The following is a 21,696-nucleotide window of genomic DNA, read 5'->3' on the forward strand; positions in this document are numbered from 1 at the left end:
ATTAGAAGGAAGGACAACGGAGAAATTGAATTTGGAGGGAAAAGTTGTGGTTCCTGGATTTATAGATTCCCATTTGCACTTGCTTTATGGTGGACTATATGTTTATCCGAAAAGCGAATCTCTTGTGGACTCGTCTATGTCTCGGGTTATTGCATGTAATACTCGTTTGAGATATAAATAAATAAATAAATAAATAATTTTTTTTTTTATTACTTCACTCAGTTGAATATAAGTAGGGACAAAAGGGTTTGATCACTTTGATGTGTGATAAAAATAGGATTGATGATGGTTTATAAAAGTAATGAAAAAGCAAATTTGACTAAAAGTATTACAAACGAGATTGAGGTCGACTTTTCCAATTGTTACATAATGATATTAACAGTCCTATATGAGTATATATAGTCTTGGTGACTAAAGTTTGATTTATTATTTATTGCGAGTGTAATAAAAGTAGGAAACTTTTATGAAAAGCTTAAAAAAAAAAGTAGATTTTGATAATAGTACTCTTAATATCTTCTAAAACAGCTAAAAACATATTGTAGTATGTTAGAAAATATTATCAATGCATTGCTATTTTGGTAGGATGCAAAAGTGAAGCTGTTTGAACACTAATCTTCCAGTCTATGTGACATTACTGATTACTGCTAAGTGCTAACCTGTTACATGCCACTATATATTTGAAATGCTTTTGGTTGTCAGTGAAATTTGATATCTTTTTATCTCATGTTAAGCAGATGACTCAAGTGGAACTACATGGTGTCAGTACGAAACAGAAGTTTGTTATGAAGATTAAAGCCGCTGTTAAAAGTATGTAAACTTTAAGGAGCTTTATAATACAAAATGGCTGGAACAATTATTTATTACAAATTGCTGAATGAAAAATTATTTTTGGGTATCCCATGCATCATAAAGTGGCTTTGCTTTGGATTTAAGAGATTATAAAAACTTAAAGAGATAATATTTAGTGGATAACTAATCTATAAGAGAAGAAGGATATAATTAGCACAGTCAGTTTGAATTCACTTGAATTGAAAGTAGGATAAGTATTGTGAAATAAAGAATGGGTAAATTGTTGTCGTAACCAATCACTTCTAGAGCCTTTGCTCTTCCGTTCTTGAGGGCTATGTTTGCAAATTATAGATGCTTGGACCAAAAAATGACATCTATATGATGGGAAACTGTACTAGCTAGCATCATACCTGGACCAAAAGTAACAAGAACAATTCTATCTTGGTAGTAACCAATAAAACGGATCCTTTTAGTGAGCAGCTGTAGCCTACTAGCCCATGAAGGAATAATATTGGGCACAAGAACAATCTATTGCGACTCTACAACCTGTTGCATCTAATCTTCTTTTATGCGCTGCATAAAGATGCTCCAAAACAAAATAATTAAATAAGATCTTATGAATATACAAGGGAGAAGTTAATTTATGGCATTTGTAATGAAATCCTCAACCTAGTGAACCTACAACTTAGCTTGGTTGGTGGCCTGTCCACATTTCAGCTGCTGGTGGAAGAGAAAAGCTCTCATTTATGAATTTTCCAGCTTTAGATTTATTTACCTGCTACAGGAACTGCCGACATTTTTCTTCTTTCAGTGACCATGTATAAACTCTCTTTATAGATAGTCATAATTGGCTATGTGCACCATTAAGATGATCTGGTTATTCCTTTGATACCGGTTGTCTGTTCAATGTCTCATTTTGTCAAATGTGAACAATTCTACATTAGATTTAGGGTCTGAACATGGATAAAATCTCATGAGATCTTGTGAGACCCTTTCTTATGTGTAAACATTCATGTTGAGAGAAGTACACAATCACTCTCAAATGCAGCAGTGGTTAAATAGGCTTGGTTATGCAACATTTGGTAGTTGAGACTAGGGAGGCTAATGGTAGTATGTGGGTTCTACTTTAAATGGTAGATTTGATAGTTAGATATCCTGATCCCTTAAGAGTATATATTTTGAACCCATGTCACTGGTTACATCTTAGGATTAAAAAAGAACTAGACTTTTATGTATTTTGGAGGATGCACCTTCTGGTTGTTCTCTTTCTTCTCAGTTAATATAATTTTTTTTAAACTTGTCTTTAAAAACATTGCAGGTAAGAAGGAAGGTGTTTGGATTTTGGGTGGTGGATGGAACAATGACCTTTGGGGAGGAGAACTGCCAATGGCAAATTGGATTGATGATATAAGTCCTCAAAATCCTGTAAAGTTAAAACTTCAAATTTGACATGGTTCTTTGCAGCTTGAATACTTTGAAGCTTTAAATATTTATGCTACACTATCTTGCAGGTTTGGCTATCACGGATGGATGGTCATATGGGTTTGGCTAATTCACTGGTAATCAAGATGGCTGGAATCACTCGAGAAACAAAAGATCCTACTGGATTCCTGGTAGATGCTGCAAGACAGCTTATTCTTCCAAGTATCCCAGAACCCACCATTGATGAAAGGAGGGAAGCATTAGTAAAGGCCAGCTATTATGCTTTGACCAAAGGTGTAACAACAGTGGTTGATATGGGAAGATATGTTCCTGGTTCTTCATCAGAGTTACCATGGCAAGATTTTACAGGTTATGAAGTACACAAATTTTGCTTATATGCTATTTCCAAAAGTTTTTTCCTTTATAATGTTGTTATCTTGTTTTCTCTTTCTTGAAATATTTCTTGGTTTTTACACGCTATTCTCATATTGTATCCGTTTTTTGTATGCTATTTGAATGATCATTTTAATATTATCTGCACAAATTGTGTTTCCTCTGGACAGAGCTTTTAGTCCAATGGCCAAGTGATTAATTAAAATCCCTACAAGAGGAATGCAGTTCGTGATATTTTGTTTTTTAGTTTGATAATTTGCTTGTTGACCTGACCATGTGTTAGTTATTATAGCAATCAAATAATTCTAACATTTTTCTTTTCTTGCTGAATGTTTAAATTGAATTTTCCCCTTCATATGGTTTGGTAGATGTCTACAACTGGGCAAATGCTTCTGGAAATATGATGATCAGAGTTTGTTTGTTTTTTCCCCTTGAAACCTGGTCACGCGTATCTGTATGTACCACTGTACTGTTATCAAAAATATTTATTTGGTTTTTTTATTCTTTTTGAAGATATCCAGTCAATCTATTTTTTTTAATTATTTACTATGGGCTTACATATACTGCTTAATCAGGATCTTGTGCAGACGACAGGTCGTATGGTTAGCAAATGGCTTTACCTTAGTGGTGTCAAGGCTTTCTTAGATGGAGCGTTGGGGTCTAACAGTGCCCTCTTTTATGAGGTTAGCATGCACGAGCTAATATCTACTCCATGTTAATTGATTCTGATTGGTCATTTTGATGTTAATGAATGCTTATGTACCAGATTTTGTCAATTCTTGTAATGCTTGGAATGAAAGTTGTAATTATGATGAACTGTGCACTCTTGATTCTTGATTTTCCTATACAGCCATATGCTGATAATCCTGAGAGTTCTGGCTTTCAAGTGATGGACCTTGACAATCTGCTCGACATGACTGCACTTTCTGACAAATCTGGGCTGCAGGTGGTCCCTTGACACTGCATTTATTTTACTCAATAGATGCTCTCAAGGCTCAAGCTGTCAGGATAGGATAAAAATTCTATAAGCGCTTTTCATTACTATACCAGGTCTCCATTCATGCTATTGACGATAAGGCGAATGACTTAATCTTGGATGTGTATGACTCAGTTGCTTTAGAGAATGGAGAAAGGGACCAAAGATTTAGGGTAAGTAAATTTTCGTTGTGATCTGCTAAGTGGCCTGCAATTATGATGTGACCACCGTACATTGTTGCATGTTTAAATCTTATTTATTACTGTCCCGAGTTCTTGGTCATGTTATTTCAGATTGAACATGCTCAGCATTTGGCACCTGGTTTAGCTGCTCGATTTGGTAAACAAGACGTTGTTGCTTCGGTACAGGTTTGATTGGGGACATTGTTCCTTGCATTTTCTCATATAATACTTTTTTTATTGGCTTTACAACATACTTGATCATTCATCTCATCTGATTCCAGTTCAAAAGAAGACAATTTGTTCACCTATGATGTTTCTATTTTGCATCACATCAATATTAAAAGATTGTTCAGAAATTCTGAAATTTCTTGTAAATTTTGGCAGCCGATGCACCTTCTTGATGATGCTATTTCTGTAGAAAGAAAATTGAGGAAGCAACGGGCTGAACATGGATCTTATCTCTTTCATTCACTTCTAACAAGTCACTCACTACTAGCTTTTGGATGTGATTGGCCTGTGCGAACTAAACTTAGCTTCTTGCCATTACTATCTTTTTTTTTTTTTGCACTTTTCCAACTTCTAATATCTGTATTTTCCTGACAATGTATTAGGTTACACACATTGATCCTTTGAACATGTAGGGAATAATTTCAAGCCTTTAAAAATCCCACTAGCTTGAACCCCACTGTGATCATACACTAAAGTACGGTGGCGTCCAAAAGGGAAGAATATAGAGCAAAAGAGTCGCCAACAAGTTTTTTAGGAACTTGTAAACCGTTCACGAGGTGAAGGTTACACCCCTTAACGATCCAAGAGATCGTCAACTCCATAAGGTCATGAACCAAATAAGGGTTCGGGGATGAAGGTACAAATCCAACCTAAAAGAGATTGAACCTGCCCTAATAATAGGCCTCTACTTTATTCTGCTCGTATTCATGTGCGCTTTCTGATTAACATGCAATCAATAGGATTAACCCTAAACCTGTTTAATCTATGTTGGTTGAATATTAATGCACAAATAAACTATTATTGGCGATCACTTGAATTATAATCATATTAACCCTAACAAGATTATTAATTATCTTATTAAGCGTGATTACAAGTACAAATTCCCTTTAAACATGCATAAAAGGTGATCAAGCAATAAAATAAATATCAAGCAACATAATAAATAATCAATATCATGAATAATAATTATAATAATGATAATATCATCATAAATAAAATAATCATCATCAAAATAATAATAATAATAATAATCATAAATTATAACAATTATAATCATAATCATGCTCATAATCATGTTCATGTTAATATTAAAGCATAATAGAAATAGCAAGATCCTAGGCATGATACTAACAAGATTAATAACAAATCCTAGCATGTCACTAAGCAATAAAAATCAAATCTTTAACCCTAACATGATACTAACATGAATTAATATTAGGAAGAACATAGGAAGCATCGCACTTTTAATCATACTTGATATTAAATTTACCCTAAACATGATACTAGGAATATCATAATAACAATATAAGCATGATTTCTACATCATAATATCAATTAAACCATTAAAGTACTTACTTGGATGCCTCGTACCTCTTTCTAATAACAAAATACACACGTTAGTAACTTCAAGGAAAACAATAAACAAACAATTAAATTAAATAATTGAAATAGAGATTTGGGACCAAACCCTCAGAAATTAAACCTTTCACGTCTAGGGCGAAGGCAACTTCGAATATGGCTAGGTGTTTCTAGATCTTGTGAATGCGGAATTTTGTATTTGAGAAAAGGCTAGTTTAGAAAAAGAGAGAGAGAGAATAATCAAGAAAATCTTGATGAGAGTTGGTGATTGATTAAGAGAGAGTTAGAGAATTAATGATTGCGAAAGAAAACTGATTGTTGATGAATCAAAACGGAGTTTTTAATACGATATTTATAGAGAAAATCAGCCAAAAAGATAAAATTAACAAAACAGAGTCTGGCGCACGCAAAACGAGGTTGGCGCCAGGCATTGGCTATTGGCGCCAGGCGCCAGGTCTGATTCCAGGCGCCAATGCCTGGAGTCAGGCGCTAAGCCTGTTTTTAACGCGTTTTTGTTTTTATCATATCTTTTGATCCGGAAGTCCAAATAAGGCATATAATATGTCGTTGGAAAGATATTAAAGTCTACTTTACAACCCAATTGAAATCAGATTAAAATATTTTGTAGATAAAAAGATATGGCCAAAATAGTGGAAGGGTGTCAGTTTTGGAATGTCTCATTCATATCTTTTTCGTTATAATTCGGATTTAATATTATAATATATCATTGGAAAGATAATTTAAATATCTATCCAACCATATAAAATTTGGATAAATATTATGAGGCACGAAAATAAAATCTGAATATATTCCACTTCGTACAAAACAAGGATTCTTAAAAGGAGTAGTTTTATTCAATTTCAAACTCTTTAAAACATAATTATCAATCCTAACCCCATTAGGATTTAAAAGAACCTTCTAGAATATTCTAGAAGACTATAATCAATCCTAATAGCTTTAGGAATGATAATTAATAATAGGCCTTCCTCTAGATCATTGGGCCGCATATAAAGCTCAAACCGGGCCCAGTTTAGTATTTTGGCCATAACTTCCTCAATATTCATCGGAATTGGGCTTATAATTTATCGTTGGAAAGGTCTTTGCAAGCCCCATCCAACTACACCACTATTAGACCCATATCACGGACCAACCAAACTGGATTGGCTGTTTTCTTAAAATAAAGTTTTCAAAAACAGGGAGAAGAGAAAAGAAATAAAAACTTTCTGCAACACTAGACTTTCCACACTTTCGTTTCATTCGATTATGATTTGACGTGAAAGGTACTCATCACCGGGTTTGGTTTTGGGGAGACACAAATGGGTGTCTACAGAACAACATTAGGACAGCAGTAAAAAGGGTTCCACCAATGTGGGAAACATCATGGATTCCATTTGAATCCCTCTCACTCAATGATGCACTTGATGCGTAAGGCTCATCTTTTGTCTTCTGTAGATCCCCTATGATTGATGTTTCCAGTGAGAGCTTTTTTTAGTTTGTCATATCTGAATACTAAAATCATTCAAGAGTCATTCTGTAGACCTGCTTACGGAAAACCTCATAGAGTTTCTTCTGTTAGTGACTCCAGAAACACTATCAAAGTATTAGGGTTATAGTATGTCAGCTTTGCTTGGCTTGTCACTCTCTTACCTTGAAGTCCTAGTGTCCCACATTCAATATCCCGGCAAGGTTATATAATGAGGCTTTCTCTTGCCTTATTCCTCTCACGATCATATTGCAGGGGCGTAGTTAACATACTAGAGTACTAGATTAGATAACCTGATATAGGCTTAGCCCAGGAGGAATGAATGTCTTTCGGTGTGAATGGTCACTCCACACACACACGGCACACACACAAAACTTATGGTGTGTTCTCATTATTATTAAGTTTGTCATCTACACGTGTAAAATTAAACAGGGATAGAGGAAGTGTATATTCTAGATGTAGTTCATGTAATGTTATGCAGTTACGAGTATAATCATTAGTAATGTGTATTAGAAAGGAACTTACTGAAATTGAAACTTGCCTGTTAATTATAGTAACAATAAGTAAATAAAACATTATCTTTCCTACAATTAGCTAGCTAATCGCATATAATTCTATTATGTCATTATAGAAAGTTGTTAGCTTCTTAAAATCTACCAAAGGAAATTTTGGCTTAAGAGAAGAAGGGAGTCTATACTACATGTACACGCCTCTATGAGATTTTAGTCTTAATCCTTCACTCCAGCTTGTGCTTGTGCATTTTATTTTCATAAACCAATAAAAACAACTCTTAAACATAACAAAATTTTCTGCATGCAGGCACACGATTTCAGCAGCTCGTGCGTGTTTTCTTGACAAAGAAATAGGGTCAGTATCTCCAGGAAAATGGGCAGATTTTGTTGTATTGTCCACAAACTCATGGGAGAAATTTATAGCTGAAGCATTTGCTTCTGTAGAGGCTACATATGTTGGTGGAATTCAAGCCTATTCTTCAAAGAATGTTGTGTGATTAAGGCGGGGTCAAACATCAATATCTTTTGTCAATATCATTGTAGGAACACCTTTAAAAGCAGTACGATTATGTATATGATCTCTTCGTCAGGCATAATCATGTATCATTATCATGTAGCAGTACGATTATGGTTATGATTCTACTGAGTATTTCTATTTTAGTGTTTATGATTACTTTTGTTGGGTTGTAGTGCAAGTGGAAGCAAAATGATAGGGAAAAAAAAGCAAGTATATGACAACTGACATTTTTTCTATAGCTCGCTCCTACCTGCCTTCAATCGATGGTGAGCTATGGCTCGCTGCTATTGCGATGCTTATTGAAGCCCCATGACCTAACACTTACATATGCATCAATAGCTACTCGTTGAGGGTTGGTTCTTGGTTGATTGATTGTCTTTGTCTAGCGGTCTTGCCACATCATTGCTCGTCATCAAGGGGATTGTTAAGCGGCGCCCTTATTTTACCAGGTAACGTTCGCCCGCATTTAAATATAAATGGAGAAACATACCTTCACGTGTATTCCATGTTTTTCTTCTTTGGCCTCTAACTCAATCTATCATTCTCTCCTCCCAACAAACCACCACCGACCGAGAGCAAGGTCATCGGACACATCGCCGGAATTAAAATCGTTTTTTTTTTGTGGAGGGGGAAAACGCCTAACTTTTTCAAAACTCTAGGGGAGAAACGCCTAGAATTTTCAAAAGTCCCTAGGAGATTCGAAAATTCTAGGCGTTTCCACCAGTAGAATTTTCCAGTTTTTGTGTTTTTTGTTTTTATCATAACTTTTGATCCAGAAATCAGATTAAGACAAATAATATATCTTTGGAAAGCTCTAGAAGTCTAATTTCTAATCCAATTAGAATCAAATCAATATAAGTTTTAGATCTTAAGATATGGCTAAAGTACTAAGTTTGGTCCAAAACCAATACCCTTGCACTATTTCGATCATATATTAAGATCTAGAAATGATATTGACTTGATTCCAAATGGGTTGGAAAGGTAGACTTTCAGATCTTTCCAACGATATATTATTTGTTTTAATCCAAATTTGGAATCAAAAGTTATGATAAAAACAATAAACGCAAAAAAACTGAAAAATTCTACGGGGTAAAACGCTTAGAATTTTCGAATCTCCTAGGGACTTTTGAAAATTCTAGGCGTTTCTCCCCTAGAATTTTGAAAAATTAGGCGTTTTCCCCCTCTACAAAAAAAAAAAAAAAAAAGATTTTAATTCTGGCGATGTGTCCGATGACCTTGCTTTCGATCGGTGGTGGTTTGTTGGGAGGAGAGGATGTTAGATTGACTAAGAACATGGAATACACACGAGGGTATGTTTATCTATTCATATTTAAATGTGGGAGTTACCTGGTAAAATAAGGGCGTCGTATAGCATATGTTTGATTATTTTTATTTTTCTATTATCTTTTGTAATTTCTTTAGCTTAGAATTTAGGGAGCTATTAATACTCAAGGAAATTTATTTTTTCCTTATGCCTTTTATTATTATTTATGTTTGTTTTTGTTTTCCTTTAGCCATACGATTTCCCTAGAAATTGTTTAATTATAAACTAATTTCCTAATTGCGTTGGTTTTAAAACTTATTCCCGCGGTACTGTCAACGTATGATTGGTACCAGTTTCGATAATTTTTTTTTTATTTTTAATTCAGTAAAGAACCGCTAACGGTGATATCGGTTCTATACATATAAACCGCTAACGATAATAATTAAATAGCTAATACCACTAGCAATTTAAAAAAAAAATAACCTATAAACTGCTAATGCCAGTAGCGGTTTTTATTTGTAAACCGCTTATACCATTAGTGGTTTTAAATATAAAACCGCAAGCAGAATTTGCGGTTTTAACCTGTGAGTCTGCCAAAGTACACAATAGCTATCTCGAAAAAAAAAAATATGAACCTGTAAAAATGCACAAGGCACTAATATGAATCTGTGACAAACCAACAGAAAATGCATTCATCCAAGACAAAGATCATAGCAAAGAGTATCCGATTTATTATATATATATATATAAAAAGTCAATATGCATTTCTCCAACACAAACTAAATGTAATTTCATCAAAATCTGAACAAAATGTTATTTACATATAATTTAAGACCAAAAAATTGCTTCTAGCTATCTAACACCTATGATCCACGCTGCTTCTTTGAAGTATGTTCCGATGATCCAAATGCAGATTCATTAACCTCTGTAATGGGTGATAGCATTGAAATAGTAGAACTCGAGGTGCGTGATCGTCTCATGTAGGTTACAAGATTGAGGAGGAGAAGAGTCATAATTCAAAGAGAATGGAGATGGGGTGAGCATAGTATGTGGTGATATGAGAGAAGTAGGTGAGGTAGGAGGATGAAGAAGAGGAGTGGTAGTAGCAGAAGGAGTGGCAGTAGCAGAAGAAGGAGTGGCAGTAGCAACAGAAGCAGGAGTGACAGTAGCAGTTTGAGTAGGAGTAGAAGTAGGAGTGGCAATGGCATTAACAATAGGAGTGGCAGCAGTAGAAGTAGCAGTAGTAGTAGGAATAAGAGTGGCACCTACATCATGGAGCATGTATGCTTTGCCAATTGTATGCAAGGTCTCGGTGCAGGAACTTGCAAAACTTTGTAAGGTGTGCAATGCCAACTCCAAAGCTTTGTCATCAGGCAAATCGGAAGTAGACTATTTCACACGAGTGCAATTTCTCACCACTTCAGCAACTGTTTAAGACTAGATAAAAAAAAAATAGTTAGTTCTTTAAATTTTAAATGTCATATGAAAAAAAAAGAAAAAAAAAGTTAATCTAATTCACATAAGCAACATTGTGTAAATGTTACAAGCGCAAATTCATTAGAGGCGGGCTGATATTTAGTTGAAGGACGCTCTTGGTCCGGCGGAGTGATAATAAGCTTTGTAATTGTCCGATAACAAGCTAAATAGGCTTCTAGTGTTGATGTTTGACCCTTGGCCAAAGTACCAATAACAACTCTATCGATGAATTTTCTTCTTCGTGAAATCGGGTCGATGATGTTCAACGCAGAGAAGAGAGAATACAATTGGAATTTTTTTTTTAACTAGTTGTGGACCTGCGCGCGTTGCGCACGGTTCCCTAAGTTATCGGTATTATCTTTTGGTCATTGTTTTATCATTGTTTGTATGTCCATTATATTTATGGACATTTTTCCCTCGAGTAACTGGTTTATTTAGTAAAGAAATACAAAGAATTTGAGGATAAAAATATGTACTTCCTCCGTTCTTTTTTACTTGACCCGCTTTGACTTTTACACTATTCACCACCCCTCCTTTGACCATCTTTTGTGAATAATATGTAAGGAAAAACATATTCATGTTGGATCTTTTTGAATTCGTCTCAATAAGTACTATCATAATATATAAATTTTATAATTTTTACTTATGGAGAATTAAAGTTATTGATCGTTAAAGTTTTGCATTGGCAAGCGTGATAAAAGAAACATGTCAAGTAAAAAAGAACAGAGGAAGTATGTATTTATTATTCATATAGATGGCCCTAATTTCTCTCCATTTCCCTCCTCTATAGCCTCAAAGTCTCTTCCACAATTAAATATTAAGAATGGTCTCTTGAAATTCTTTTCGTCTTCATTCCTTTGATTTCTTTATTTATTTCCTTTTATCTCCCCCGTAGCCTTGTCTCCATGATCCCTCTTTTTTCATGACTTTGAAAATTATAGGTTGCACTTGCTCCCACTCACATATTCTTTCCTTTATTGTCCCAAACTCTGTCTTCATTCTGGTGTGAGGAATGGATCTCTGAAAAGGTGCTTATGCTGCTCGTTCAACGGCAGGCTGTGCAAGTGCCATTGCTTGTGGCTCAGGGATTCAACTTTGGGGAAGCTATGTTTAGCAATGGCAGCTTCAGGGACTGCCTCTACCAGTGCTGGAAGAGACTTGTTATTCACTTTATTGGTAGAAGGGTGGTTCCTATTCGCTGCAATCAGTATTGAAAAATGAAACATTAACATCAGAGTCCTTGAAGTTTCAAATTAAATGCTTAAATCTGCCAAAAACCCCATTCATTTTGAAAACATAACAACAATAGAAGATACCCAGTTTTAGCATCAATAAGACAATAACAAACATTGAAAACAAATTACTAATTGCACTAATCAATTTTACACTAATTTCCGTAACCCACTAAAGGATGATTTTGATTGATGAAGTTTTGTGATTCTTTGAAATTTTGATGCAAAGAATTGGGAAGTAAGGAAGCTCTTCCACAATTGACTTTGCAAAGCATTTAAGAATTCAATACAGTAATTACAATCTACTAAGGAGTAAGGAAGCTCACATAATTTCATTCATTCCCTGTCAATCTGTCAAAAATATATGACATTCATTTCTCTTCTATACACCTCAACCAAAATAACAGCTTCACCTCACCACCAGTCCACCATTTAAAATTATTCCAAAGGAAAAAATAGCAATCCTCCAGAATGAGATTTAAAAAATAGCGATCATGGCTTTCAGCACTCAAACTCACTATAAGTTAGTCACAAAAATCAAACTCTAGTGAGTCCTACAAACCACAATCGACTATTCTTAGTTTCCTAGGCAAATCACTCATAAACTACTATAAATTCACCTTTCTTGGCTAGGAAATAGAGTAACTCAAAATAACAATGGCCTATTTAACTAACTGCTGATAATAATTGCTGTTTGTGGCACACATTAGTTAAAAGTTTTTGACATTCAAGTGGCCTAATCACAAATGAAAATAGGCTCTCTGTTATCGCAAGAGATGTTTTCCATAAAACAGTTCCCCCAAAAACAAGATCCTTCCTTGGATAGTGCCCATTCTTAGTATTGATGGAAGACATAAATCCTTTAATTCAAGATAATGTTTCATATCGATACAGTTAATCACTACCTCAACAAATAGTTTTATTTAACACCACTAAGTCAATCTAATTAAAGGATAACTAACATCCAGCTGCTGATAAATAACAACCAGCAGTTGGCAGGGAATAGTATGGCTAATACTCATGTGACTAACTAAGTATGACTTCTGCTGAGGAGATGGAAGTAATATTGACAGATATGACTTCCTTTCTCAGAAAGGTACACTCCACATAGTCTTTATCTGTTTTAATTAACTCCAATTAGCCCTCCCATAATCATCGAACAGCCCAGACCAATTTGATGATTTCGACCCCTTCCCTCGAGCACCATATGGCTCCGATTTTCCTCGAGCATACGTCCCATTATCCTTATATTCATACCCACCTCCCAAATTAGACCTACTACCCTCAAAACTCAGATTATTGATGATCTAAAACCCTAAGGAGGAGCAAAGGGAAAATGCAACCCATTTTCTAGATCAAAAACCCTAAAACTGACGATTTTACTACCAAACTTTCTAGAAAAAATTGGAATTTTCAACCTTGGAAATTACTACAGTATAAAATTTAGATTGCAAAAAAAATCACAAAAATCACAATTTTATCAACAAAACCCATCACAATCCTTGATTATAAATAAAACCCATCACAATAAACAAAACTTTAAATCCAAAAAGAATATGGAATTACCTCAGTAATCAAACCTGAAATTACCTCAGTAATTGAATTTGAGAAAACACACATATTGTCGTGGAATATTCATACCACGTCATTAGCAGTGTACCTCAGTAAATAAACCCGAAACCAATTCATAGAACCCACTATTCATTCAGCATCATTATTATAGAAATAGGAAAGAAAAGGGGATGAGAATGAACCAAATTACCTCAGCAAGCCGTTAGGGGAAAATGAAACTTGAGAGGTTGTGGCAGTAGACGATAGAGGTGTCGGCAACAATGGGAGCAGTTCTGCCATCCGATCAAAGAAAATGGAAGCCAAAGTGAGAAGAAAAAAAAGGGGGAAACAAACAGGGGTCCGTGGGTCTTCAATCACAGTAAAAGAACCCCCTAAATTGACTCAATAATCAATTTAGGTTCCAAAATTCATATCTCTTCACTTTACAAAATAAAAAAGATTACTTGTATAACCTTTCATACTTTCACCAATTATATAACTGCTTGTTCAATATTCCATCTTTACAGAACCAAAAATTGTCTACACTGACAAATATATGAACGATAAACAGTGTTTTGGCAGATGACATCCATACCCAAAATAGTTCGTTGAATACATTCGTGTTGCACTGAGGAGATACCAAAATATTGGTACGAGGGGACTCGTAGTGAGTAAAATATGACCTACTGGTCCTTGTAATTGAAATGATTACCAGCCCATTATTCATCTCCAAACTGAGTAAAATAAGACCTGCTGGTCCTTGTAATTTAAATAAGTTAACAACCTGGAAAAGCATAACATAAATTTTAGTATCATCCTCAAATGAGCTAAATATAATTTAAATTATTATTCTCACTAACAATAAGGAGTTTAACAATATGCAGTAAGGTGTCAAAGTCAAAAATTCAAAGTGAAGCTTGACAAAATATGTGAATATCCTTCATGCCTTTGATAGAAAGAGGAAAGGAAAACAAAGAATCTATCGTAACAAGAAAAAAAAAAACCTTTGCTTTGTAAGCAAATCAATAAGTTGAATGGAACGGTTTAGGTGCTAATTCAGAAACAAGACTCGCAACATCTAAGAGCACCTAAAATCTCAACTCCAAATTTCAACCATGAGTGTAAAACCAAATAAACATCAGGTCAAGGCTTATTATCCAGCCACAAAACCCCTAATCAGTGAGCATATAGTCTAATAGCATCTACAATTAGATCAAACAATTAGCAGAAGTTGACAAGGTTCACCCATCAGACAACTCCCCAAAGCATTCATCAAAACTAAGCTCACCAACTCAGATCAACTATAAAATTGAGATTGCAGATTAAAACTTACAGCCTCGGTAACACATAGCTACCATGTTGAACAAGTTTGTAAAGATCAATAACTGAAAGACCATGCCTGCTCTCATCCTTAAAGAACAATTCTAGCTTCCTCAATTCGTTCAAAGCTCCCATAGCTTCCAAAACACAGATAAAAAAATCAGGGGAAAATAAATTATTATAAACATCTGCAAAAATTCATACAAGCAAGAAATCACTCACATAATTGAAATGCTACGAATCTGATCCAGTAGAAAAGCGATTAATTTTTTTTTAAAAAAAAAAAAAACAATCTCCATATACAATTCTCAGAACGAAGGGAAAAAATCAACACACAAATTATGTAAAGAAGTATTAGCAGCCCACATAAAAAAAAAAAAAATCCCTATTTCAAACATGCAATAGTAGAGATTTAGAGAAAATTACCTTGATAATTCGACACATTTAATCCCGAATCAAACCAAACAAATGCTAATATAAGATCAAAGACGAATTCAATCACAGCAAGAAAGCAATAAAACCATAGAGAGTTAGGATTAGAGTTTGCGAACCTTGAGAACAAGGTCAGGAGATTTTTTACGATGAAGGGTGTTCATTCTGTTCAAGTTCCTCAATCCGTTTGAGATAAGCTACTAAGCTATTCGTAATCCTCCAAATTTCTGAAAAAAAAAATTGGAATTTCCAACCTTGGAATTTACTACGGTAACAAAATTTTAGCCGCAAAAAAATTCACAAAAATCACATTTTCATCAACAAAACCCTGATTATGAATAAAACCCATCAAAACAAACATGACTTAAAATCCAAAAAGGATCTAAAATTACCTCAGTAATTGAATTTGAGAAAATTACTCCATAAGATAAGATCAACCAAAACAAATTAAAGATATACCCTAGATTTTCGAATTGATATTAGATGATAATTAAAAATGATAAAAAATCTTACCTCAAGAAGTTACTTTAATGGAGGAGAGATAAAACGCAGAGTACCCTTCAAGCCTTCATTGGAGAGCTCGGAGAAAGATCAAAATCTGGAGGTAGTATTGAGATATTCGTGGGTGTCGAATCTGTTTTAGGAATTAGGGTTTGAATTGATGTTGATCGGAGAAGGAAAAATTGGGGAAAATACTAGGATATGCTTGGGTGGGAGGCCGGCGGTGGCAGCCAATTTAAACTTCAACCAATGGTGTAGCGTGAGCTGTTGGAGATGTGAGGATGAGAAAATCTGCTCACGCTTCAATGGAATAGAGAGATGGAGTGTGATTAGTTGATTACAGAGAGAAAGAGTACTGAAAAAGCTACAGTAGGAAGTGTAGTCCAGAAGACAGTATACTCCGTAAAGCTAATGGCAAAATACTGTTTATAAGCTACAGTAAGAATGTTCTCAATTTTTAAGAAACTAGTTGAGCAATCGCGCGATAGCGCAAAATGATTTTATCGGTTGTGAATATGGTGGAGCGTAAGTGTTTGTTATTTATCGATGTATATATTTTTAGCTTTATATATTTTTTTTACAAAAATAAGGTTTTGATGGTTCTTGTAACTTTTGTAATGAAGTTATTTGAAATCTATATGTGAAGTTTTAATCTTACTTATGTGAAACAGAATACGAAATGCGTGTTTGTGTATGTGTTTTTTTTGTATGAAAAGCTGGATTGCTTTATGAAACTGTTGAATATCTATATCCATTCTAATATGGGCAATTTTTTTTGAGTTATAAAATAAGAAAGATTGTATCATATTTTAAATTTTTTAATTTGGAAAAGATGTATACTTCCTCCGTTCTATTAATAATGCAACAAGGATGAGATTACGTATTCCAAAAAATCGGGTGTGACTATTATGTAGCATAAGTGTATGTATGCTATTATTCAGTGTAGTTATTGTTATTATTTTTTTCTTATTGCTATATTTTACTTTAAAAAATATACAACTTTTAAAAAATATAATCGGAAAATAGTAATATGTCTTGGGAAATATATTACTTTTAAAATATTAGTATTAATAAAAGTATATATTTTTTTTGGTGGTTTTGCTGATGCTAAAAGTATTACTTAAATTTATATCCAAATTGTTTTTATTGTTTTGTTGATATTATAAAGTCAATTCATGTTAGCTTCCCCCTATCCTTTTACACACGTCGTAAAGTTTTTCCTATCTCTCTCTCTCTCTCACACACACACACACACACATACACACATACACATTAACTAATTGACTTGATCAGTTTCTTATCTTAAGTGGTCTCTCTCTTTCCTAAGCTTTTCCACGATTTTCTAGTGATTTTTTAAGTGGTCTCTCTCTCTCTCTCTCTTCTTCCTCCTCCTCCTCCTCCTCCTCCTCTTCTCTCTCTCTCTCTTTCTCTCGCACACACATTTTAGTAAGCCTTTTTCCTTAGCTAATTGCCCTAACTTTCTTTAGTGATCTTTCATAAGTGGTCTCTCTATCTCTCTCCTAAGCTAATTTCCTTGATTTTTTAAGTGAGCCTTGTTAAGTGATCTTTCTCACTCTCCTAATTTGATTGCTCTGATTTTTCTTAAGTGATAATTGGCAAGTGGTTTCTCCCTCTCTCTTCTTCCTAAGATAATTTCCCCGATTTTCTTAAATGATCTTTTTTCTTAAGTGATCTTTCTTAAGTGGTCATCTCACTCTCTCCCTATTCTAAGCTAATTGTCTGACCTTAGGGGATCTTTCTTTTCTTAAGTTACCTTTCTTCTTAATTGATCTTTCTTCTTAATTATTCTTCCTTCTTAATTGATCTTTCTTAGGTGAACTTTCTTCTTGAGTGGTATTTTCTTCTTAAGTGATCTTTATTAAGTGATTTTCTTATCTCTCTCTCACTACCTCTCTAGGATTTAGTAACTCTTTTTTCGTAAGCTAATTTCTCTTTTTTTTTTAAGTGATATCTCTATTATTGTTAAATGATCTTTCTTAATTGATTTCTCTCAAATGATCTTTCTTAAGTGGTCTCTCTCTCTCTCCCTATCTCTCTAATTGTGTTTTTCTAAGCTAATTGACCTGATTTTCTTAAGTTATCTATCTTTAGTGGTCTCTCTCTTTCTTTTCCTCTTTTCTCGCATTTTAGCGTAGGCCTTTTCCTAAGCTAATTGTATTTTCCTAAGCTAATTGCTCTGATTTTCTTCAGTGATATTTCTCTCTCTATTTTAAGCTAATGCCTTTTTTTTATGTGGTCTTTCTTAATTTGTCTTTCATCTCTTCAAAGCCAATTGATCCTATTTTCATAAGAGATTTTTCTTATGTGACCTCTTACTCTTTTTCTTTATTAAGATAATTCCCATGATTTTCTAAAGTGATCTTTATTGTGTTGTCTCTCTTTCTCTCTCACATTTTAGTAAGCCTTTTTCCTAAGCTATTGCCCTAATTTTCTGAGGTGATATTTCTTAAGTGGTCTCTCTTATCACTCTTTCTTTATCTCCCTTTATTAATCTAATTGCCTTAATTTATCTCCTAAGCTAATTGCCCTGATTTTCTTAAGTGATCTCTTGTTTTCTTAGGTGATTTTTCAGAAGTGATCTTTCTTCTTGAGAAATTTTCTTTTTCTTGAGTGATTTTTATTCTTAAGTGATATTTTTAAAGTGGTCTTTCTCTCCCTTTCTAACATTTCAGTAACTCTTTTTCCAAAGCTAATTTCTCTTATTTTCGAAATTGATTTTTTTTAAGTGGTCTCCCAATTTTTGTAAAAGATCTTTTTAAAGTAGTCTATCTCAAATGATTTATCTTTAGTGGTCTCTCTCTCTTGTGATCTTTTGTATGTGCTCTCTCTCTCTCTCTCTCTCTCTCTTGTGATCATTTGTATGTGATCTCTCTCTTTCTCTCTCTCTCTCTCTCGTGATCTTTCTTCAGAAATTAGCTTAAGAAAACGTAATTAGCTTAAGTGGTACAACATTTTATTAGTAAGCCTTTTCCTAAGCTAATTGCTCGATTTTCAATCTTAAGTGATATTTTTCTCTCCCTCTCTCCCCCCACCCCTCCTCCATCTATCTCACTATCTCTATAGCATTTTAGCAAGTCTCTTCTTAAGCTAATTGTGTTTTCCTAATTGATTGCCCTGATTTTCTTAAGTGGCCTCTCTCTCTCTCTCTCTCTCTCTCCTCCCCCCCCCCCCCCCCCCCATAGTAAGTTTCTTCTTAACCTAATTGTGTTTTCCTAAGATTGCCCTAATTTTCTTAAGTTGCCCCTCCCTCTCTCTCTCTCTAGCATTTTAGTAAGACTTTTTCTAAGCTAATTGTGTTTTCTTAAGCTGATTGCCCTCATTATCTCAACTAATTTTTCTTAAGTGGTCTCTTTTACTTTCTTCAAAGCTAATTGACGTGATTTTTTTTATGTGATCTTTTTTAATTGGTCTCTTTCTCTAAAGCCAATTGACCCGATTTTTGTAAGTGATCTTTCTTAAGTTGTTTATCCTTGTCTCTCTTAAGCTAATTGCCATGATCTTCTTAAGTGATCTTTCTTATGTGGTCTCTCTTTTTTTCTTAAGCTAATTGTCATGATGTTCTTAAGTGATCTTTCTTTTCTTAAGTGACCTTTCTTCTTGAGTGATCTTTCTTAAGTGGTTCCCCAGCCCCCCCCCCCCCCCCCCCTCTCTCTCTCTCTCTAGCATTTGGTAAGTCTTTTTCCTACGCTAATTTCTTTTATTTTATTAAGTGATCTTTCTTAAGTGATCTCTTTCTCTTAAAAAGACTCAACATTTCCTTCTCTATTTTACTTTTAAAAAAATATTAGTATTAAATTGTTATTTTTGGTTTTGCTGATATTATAATTATATCCAAATCGTTTTATGGTTTTATTGATATTAAAAAGTTAATTCATGTCAGCTTGCCGCTTATCTAAGCTAATTGTATTTTCCTAAGTTAATCGTATTTTCTTTAGCATTTTAGTAAACCTTTTCCTAAGTGTAGGCACCCATTTGTGTCTCCCCAAAACCAAACCCAGTGATGAGTGCCTTTCACGTCGAATCATAATCGAATGAAACGAAAGTGTGGAAAGGTCTAGTGTTGCGGAAAGTTTTATTTCTTTTCTTTTCTTTTCTCTTCTCTCTGTTTTTAAAAACTTTATTTTAAGAAAACAGCCAATCCAGTTTGGTTGGTCCATGATATGGGTCCAATAGTGGTGTAGTTGGATGGGGCTTGCAAAGACCTTTCCAACGATATATTATAAGCCCAATTCCGATGAATATTGAGGAATTTATGGCCAATTTACTAAACTGGGCCCGGTTTGAGCTTTAAGTACGGCCCAATGATCTAGGGGAGGGCCTAATATGATTTATCATTCCTAATGTAATTGGGAATGGTTTTGGTCTTCTAGAAGTTTCTAGAAGGTTCTTATCATTCTTAATTCAATTAGGATTCTGTAGAGTTTTAATTAGATCAAATAGCATTTTCGACTGAAATTATATTATTTTATCTTCCAGTACGGTAAAATTATCAGATTTTCGAAAATGTGTTAAAAGCCGGTTTGGCGTCCAACCCCAGGCCTTGGCGCCTGGAACCAGGATTGGCGCCAGACGCCAGCCATTGGCGCCTGGCGCTAGCCACTGGTCCTGGCGCCAATGAGCCAGGGCTGGCGCCAAGTTGGTTTTGCGATCTTCAGATTCTGTTTTGATAAATTATCTTTTTTGGCTGATTTTCTCTATAAATATCATATCAAAAACTCCGTTTTCATGGACGGATTATCATCTATCATTCACCACTTCTTTTATTCTTAAGTTTTAATAAATTCCGTTTTCATTCATCATCTACAATCTTCAATCGTCAACAAATTAGTTTATGAATCATTAATCTTTCATTCATTCTTTCTAAACTTTATTCTTTAACACAAAATTCCGCATTCACAAGATCTAGAAACACCTAGCCATATTCGAAGTTGCTTTCGCCCTAGACGTGAAAGGTTTTAATTTCTGAGGGTTTGGTCCCTAATCTCTATTTCAATTATTTAATTTAATTGTTTTGATTATTGCTTTCCTTGAAGTTACTAACGTGTGTATTTTGTAATTAGAAAGAGGTACGAGGCATCCAAGTAAGTACTTTAATGGTTTAATTGATTTCATGATGTAGATATCATGCTTAAATTGTTATTTTGATGATTCCTAGTATCATGTCTAGGGTATTTTTAATATTAAGCGTGATTAAAAGTATGATGCTTCCTATGTTCTTTCTAACATTTATGATTATGATTGATGATGATTATTTATTATGTTGCTTGATATATATTATATATTGTTATTGCTTGATCACCTTTTATGTATGTTTAAAGGGAATTGGTATTTGCAATCACGTTTGATAAGATAATTAATAATCTTGTTAGGGTTAATTGTGATTATAAATTCAAGTGATCGCCAATAATAGTTTATATGTGCATTAAATTCAACCAACATAGATTAAACAGGTTTAGGGTTAATCCTATTGATTGTATGTTAGTCAGAAAGCGCGCATGAATACGAGCAGAATAAAGTAGAGGCCTATTATTAGGGCAGGTTCAGTCTCTTTTAGGTTGGATTTGTACCTTCATCCCCGAACCCTTATTTGGGTCATGACCTTATGGAGTTGGCGATCTCTTGGATCGTTAAGGGGTGTAACCTTCACCTCGTGAACGGTTTACAAGTTCCTTAAAAACTTGTTGGCGACTCTTTTGCTCTATCTTCTTCCCTTTTGGACGCCACCGTACTTTAGTGTATGATCACAGTGGGGTTCAAGCTAGTGGTATTTTTAAAGGCTTGAAACTATTCCCTACAGTTTTTGGCGACTCCACTGGGGAGGATTTCTATTTTAATTCCTGAATTTGTTTCGGCAATGATTTAGAATGAGCGGATGAGACTCGAAAAGTTCTAAGTATTTCATGTGCGTAATTTTGATTAACATTATTGTCATATGCATAAAAAGGTTCTCATTGGAAAGACCATCCGTAATGAGTAAAAAACATAGGATTTTACACGTAGGAAATTTGAGAAATGTCTTTCACAACTAGGACTGAAAT

General features: G+C 34.3%; 1 protein-coding gene and 1 long non-coding RNA gene across 4 annotated transcripts; one reads left to right on the top strand and one right to left on the bottom strand.

Moving 5' to 3' along the window:
- Positions 1–734: 734 nt before the first annotated feature.
- On the top strand, positions 735–7,899 carry LOC145555734 (protein LONG AFTER FAR-RED 3-like). Of its 2 annotated transcripts, XM_081617463.1 has the most exons (12): positions 735–807; positions 2,108–2,214; positions 2,301–2,580; positions 2,973–3,058; positions 3,180–3,287; positions 3,455–3,550; positions 3,655–3,753; positions 3,874–3,948; positions 4,147–4,278; positions 4,374–4,397; positions 6,683–6,774; positions 7,652–7,899. In XM_081617463.1, exons 1-12 carry the CDS (start codon positions 735–737, stop codon positions 7,839–7,841), a joined length of 1,362 nt encoding a protein of 453 aa, XP_081473589.1. In that variant the 3' UTR covers positions 7,842–7,899. The 2 variants fall into 2 exon arrangements, 1 of the variants encoding a protein (XP_081473589.1); XR_014091543.1 differs by lacking the exons at positions 735–807; positions 6,683–6,774 and having other exon boundaries at positions 1,418–2,214; positions 4,374–4,627; positions 7,652–7,773.
- A 3,394-nt stretch (positions 7,900–11,293) lies between these two features.
- Positions 11,294–16,566, bottom strand: LOC145641671 (uncharacterized). 2 transcript variants are annotated; one of them, XR_014115489.1, is made up of 7 exons: positions 15,650–16,566; positions 15,256–15,363; positions 14,718–14,841; positions 13,980–14,168; positions 13,596–13,677; positions 13,400–13,493; positions 11,294–11,799 (listed from the first exon to the last, which is right to left on the bottom strand). It is a non-coding gene; the product is annotated as an uncharacterized LOC145641671 (long non-coding RNA). The 2 variants fall into 2 exon arrangements; XR_014115488.1 differs by lacking the exon at positions 13,400–13,493 and having other exon boundaries at positions 15,650–16,561.
- Positions 16,567–21,696: the final 5,130 nt, after the last annotated feature.

The sequence above is a fragment of the Chenopodium album genome, chromosome 8, assembly GCF_948465745.1.
Source record: "Chenopodium album chromosome 8, dcCheAlbu1.1, whole genome shotgun sequence".
Taxonomy (NCBI): Eukaryota; Viridiplantae; Streptophyta; class Magnoliopsida; order Caryophyllales; family Amaranthaceae; genus Chenopodium; species Chenopodium album.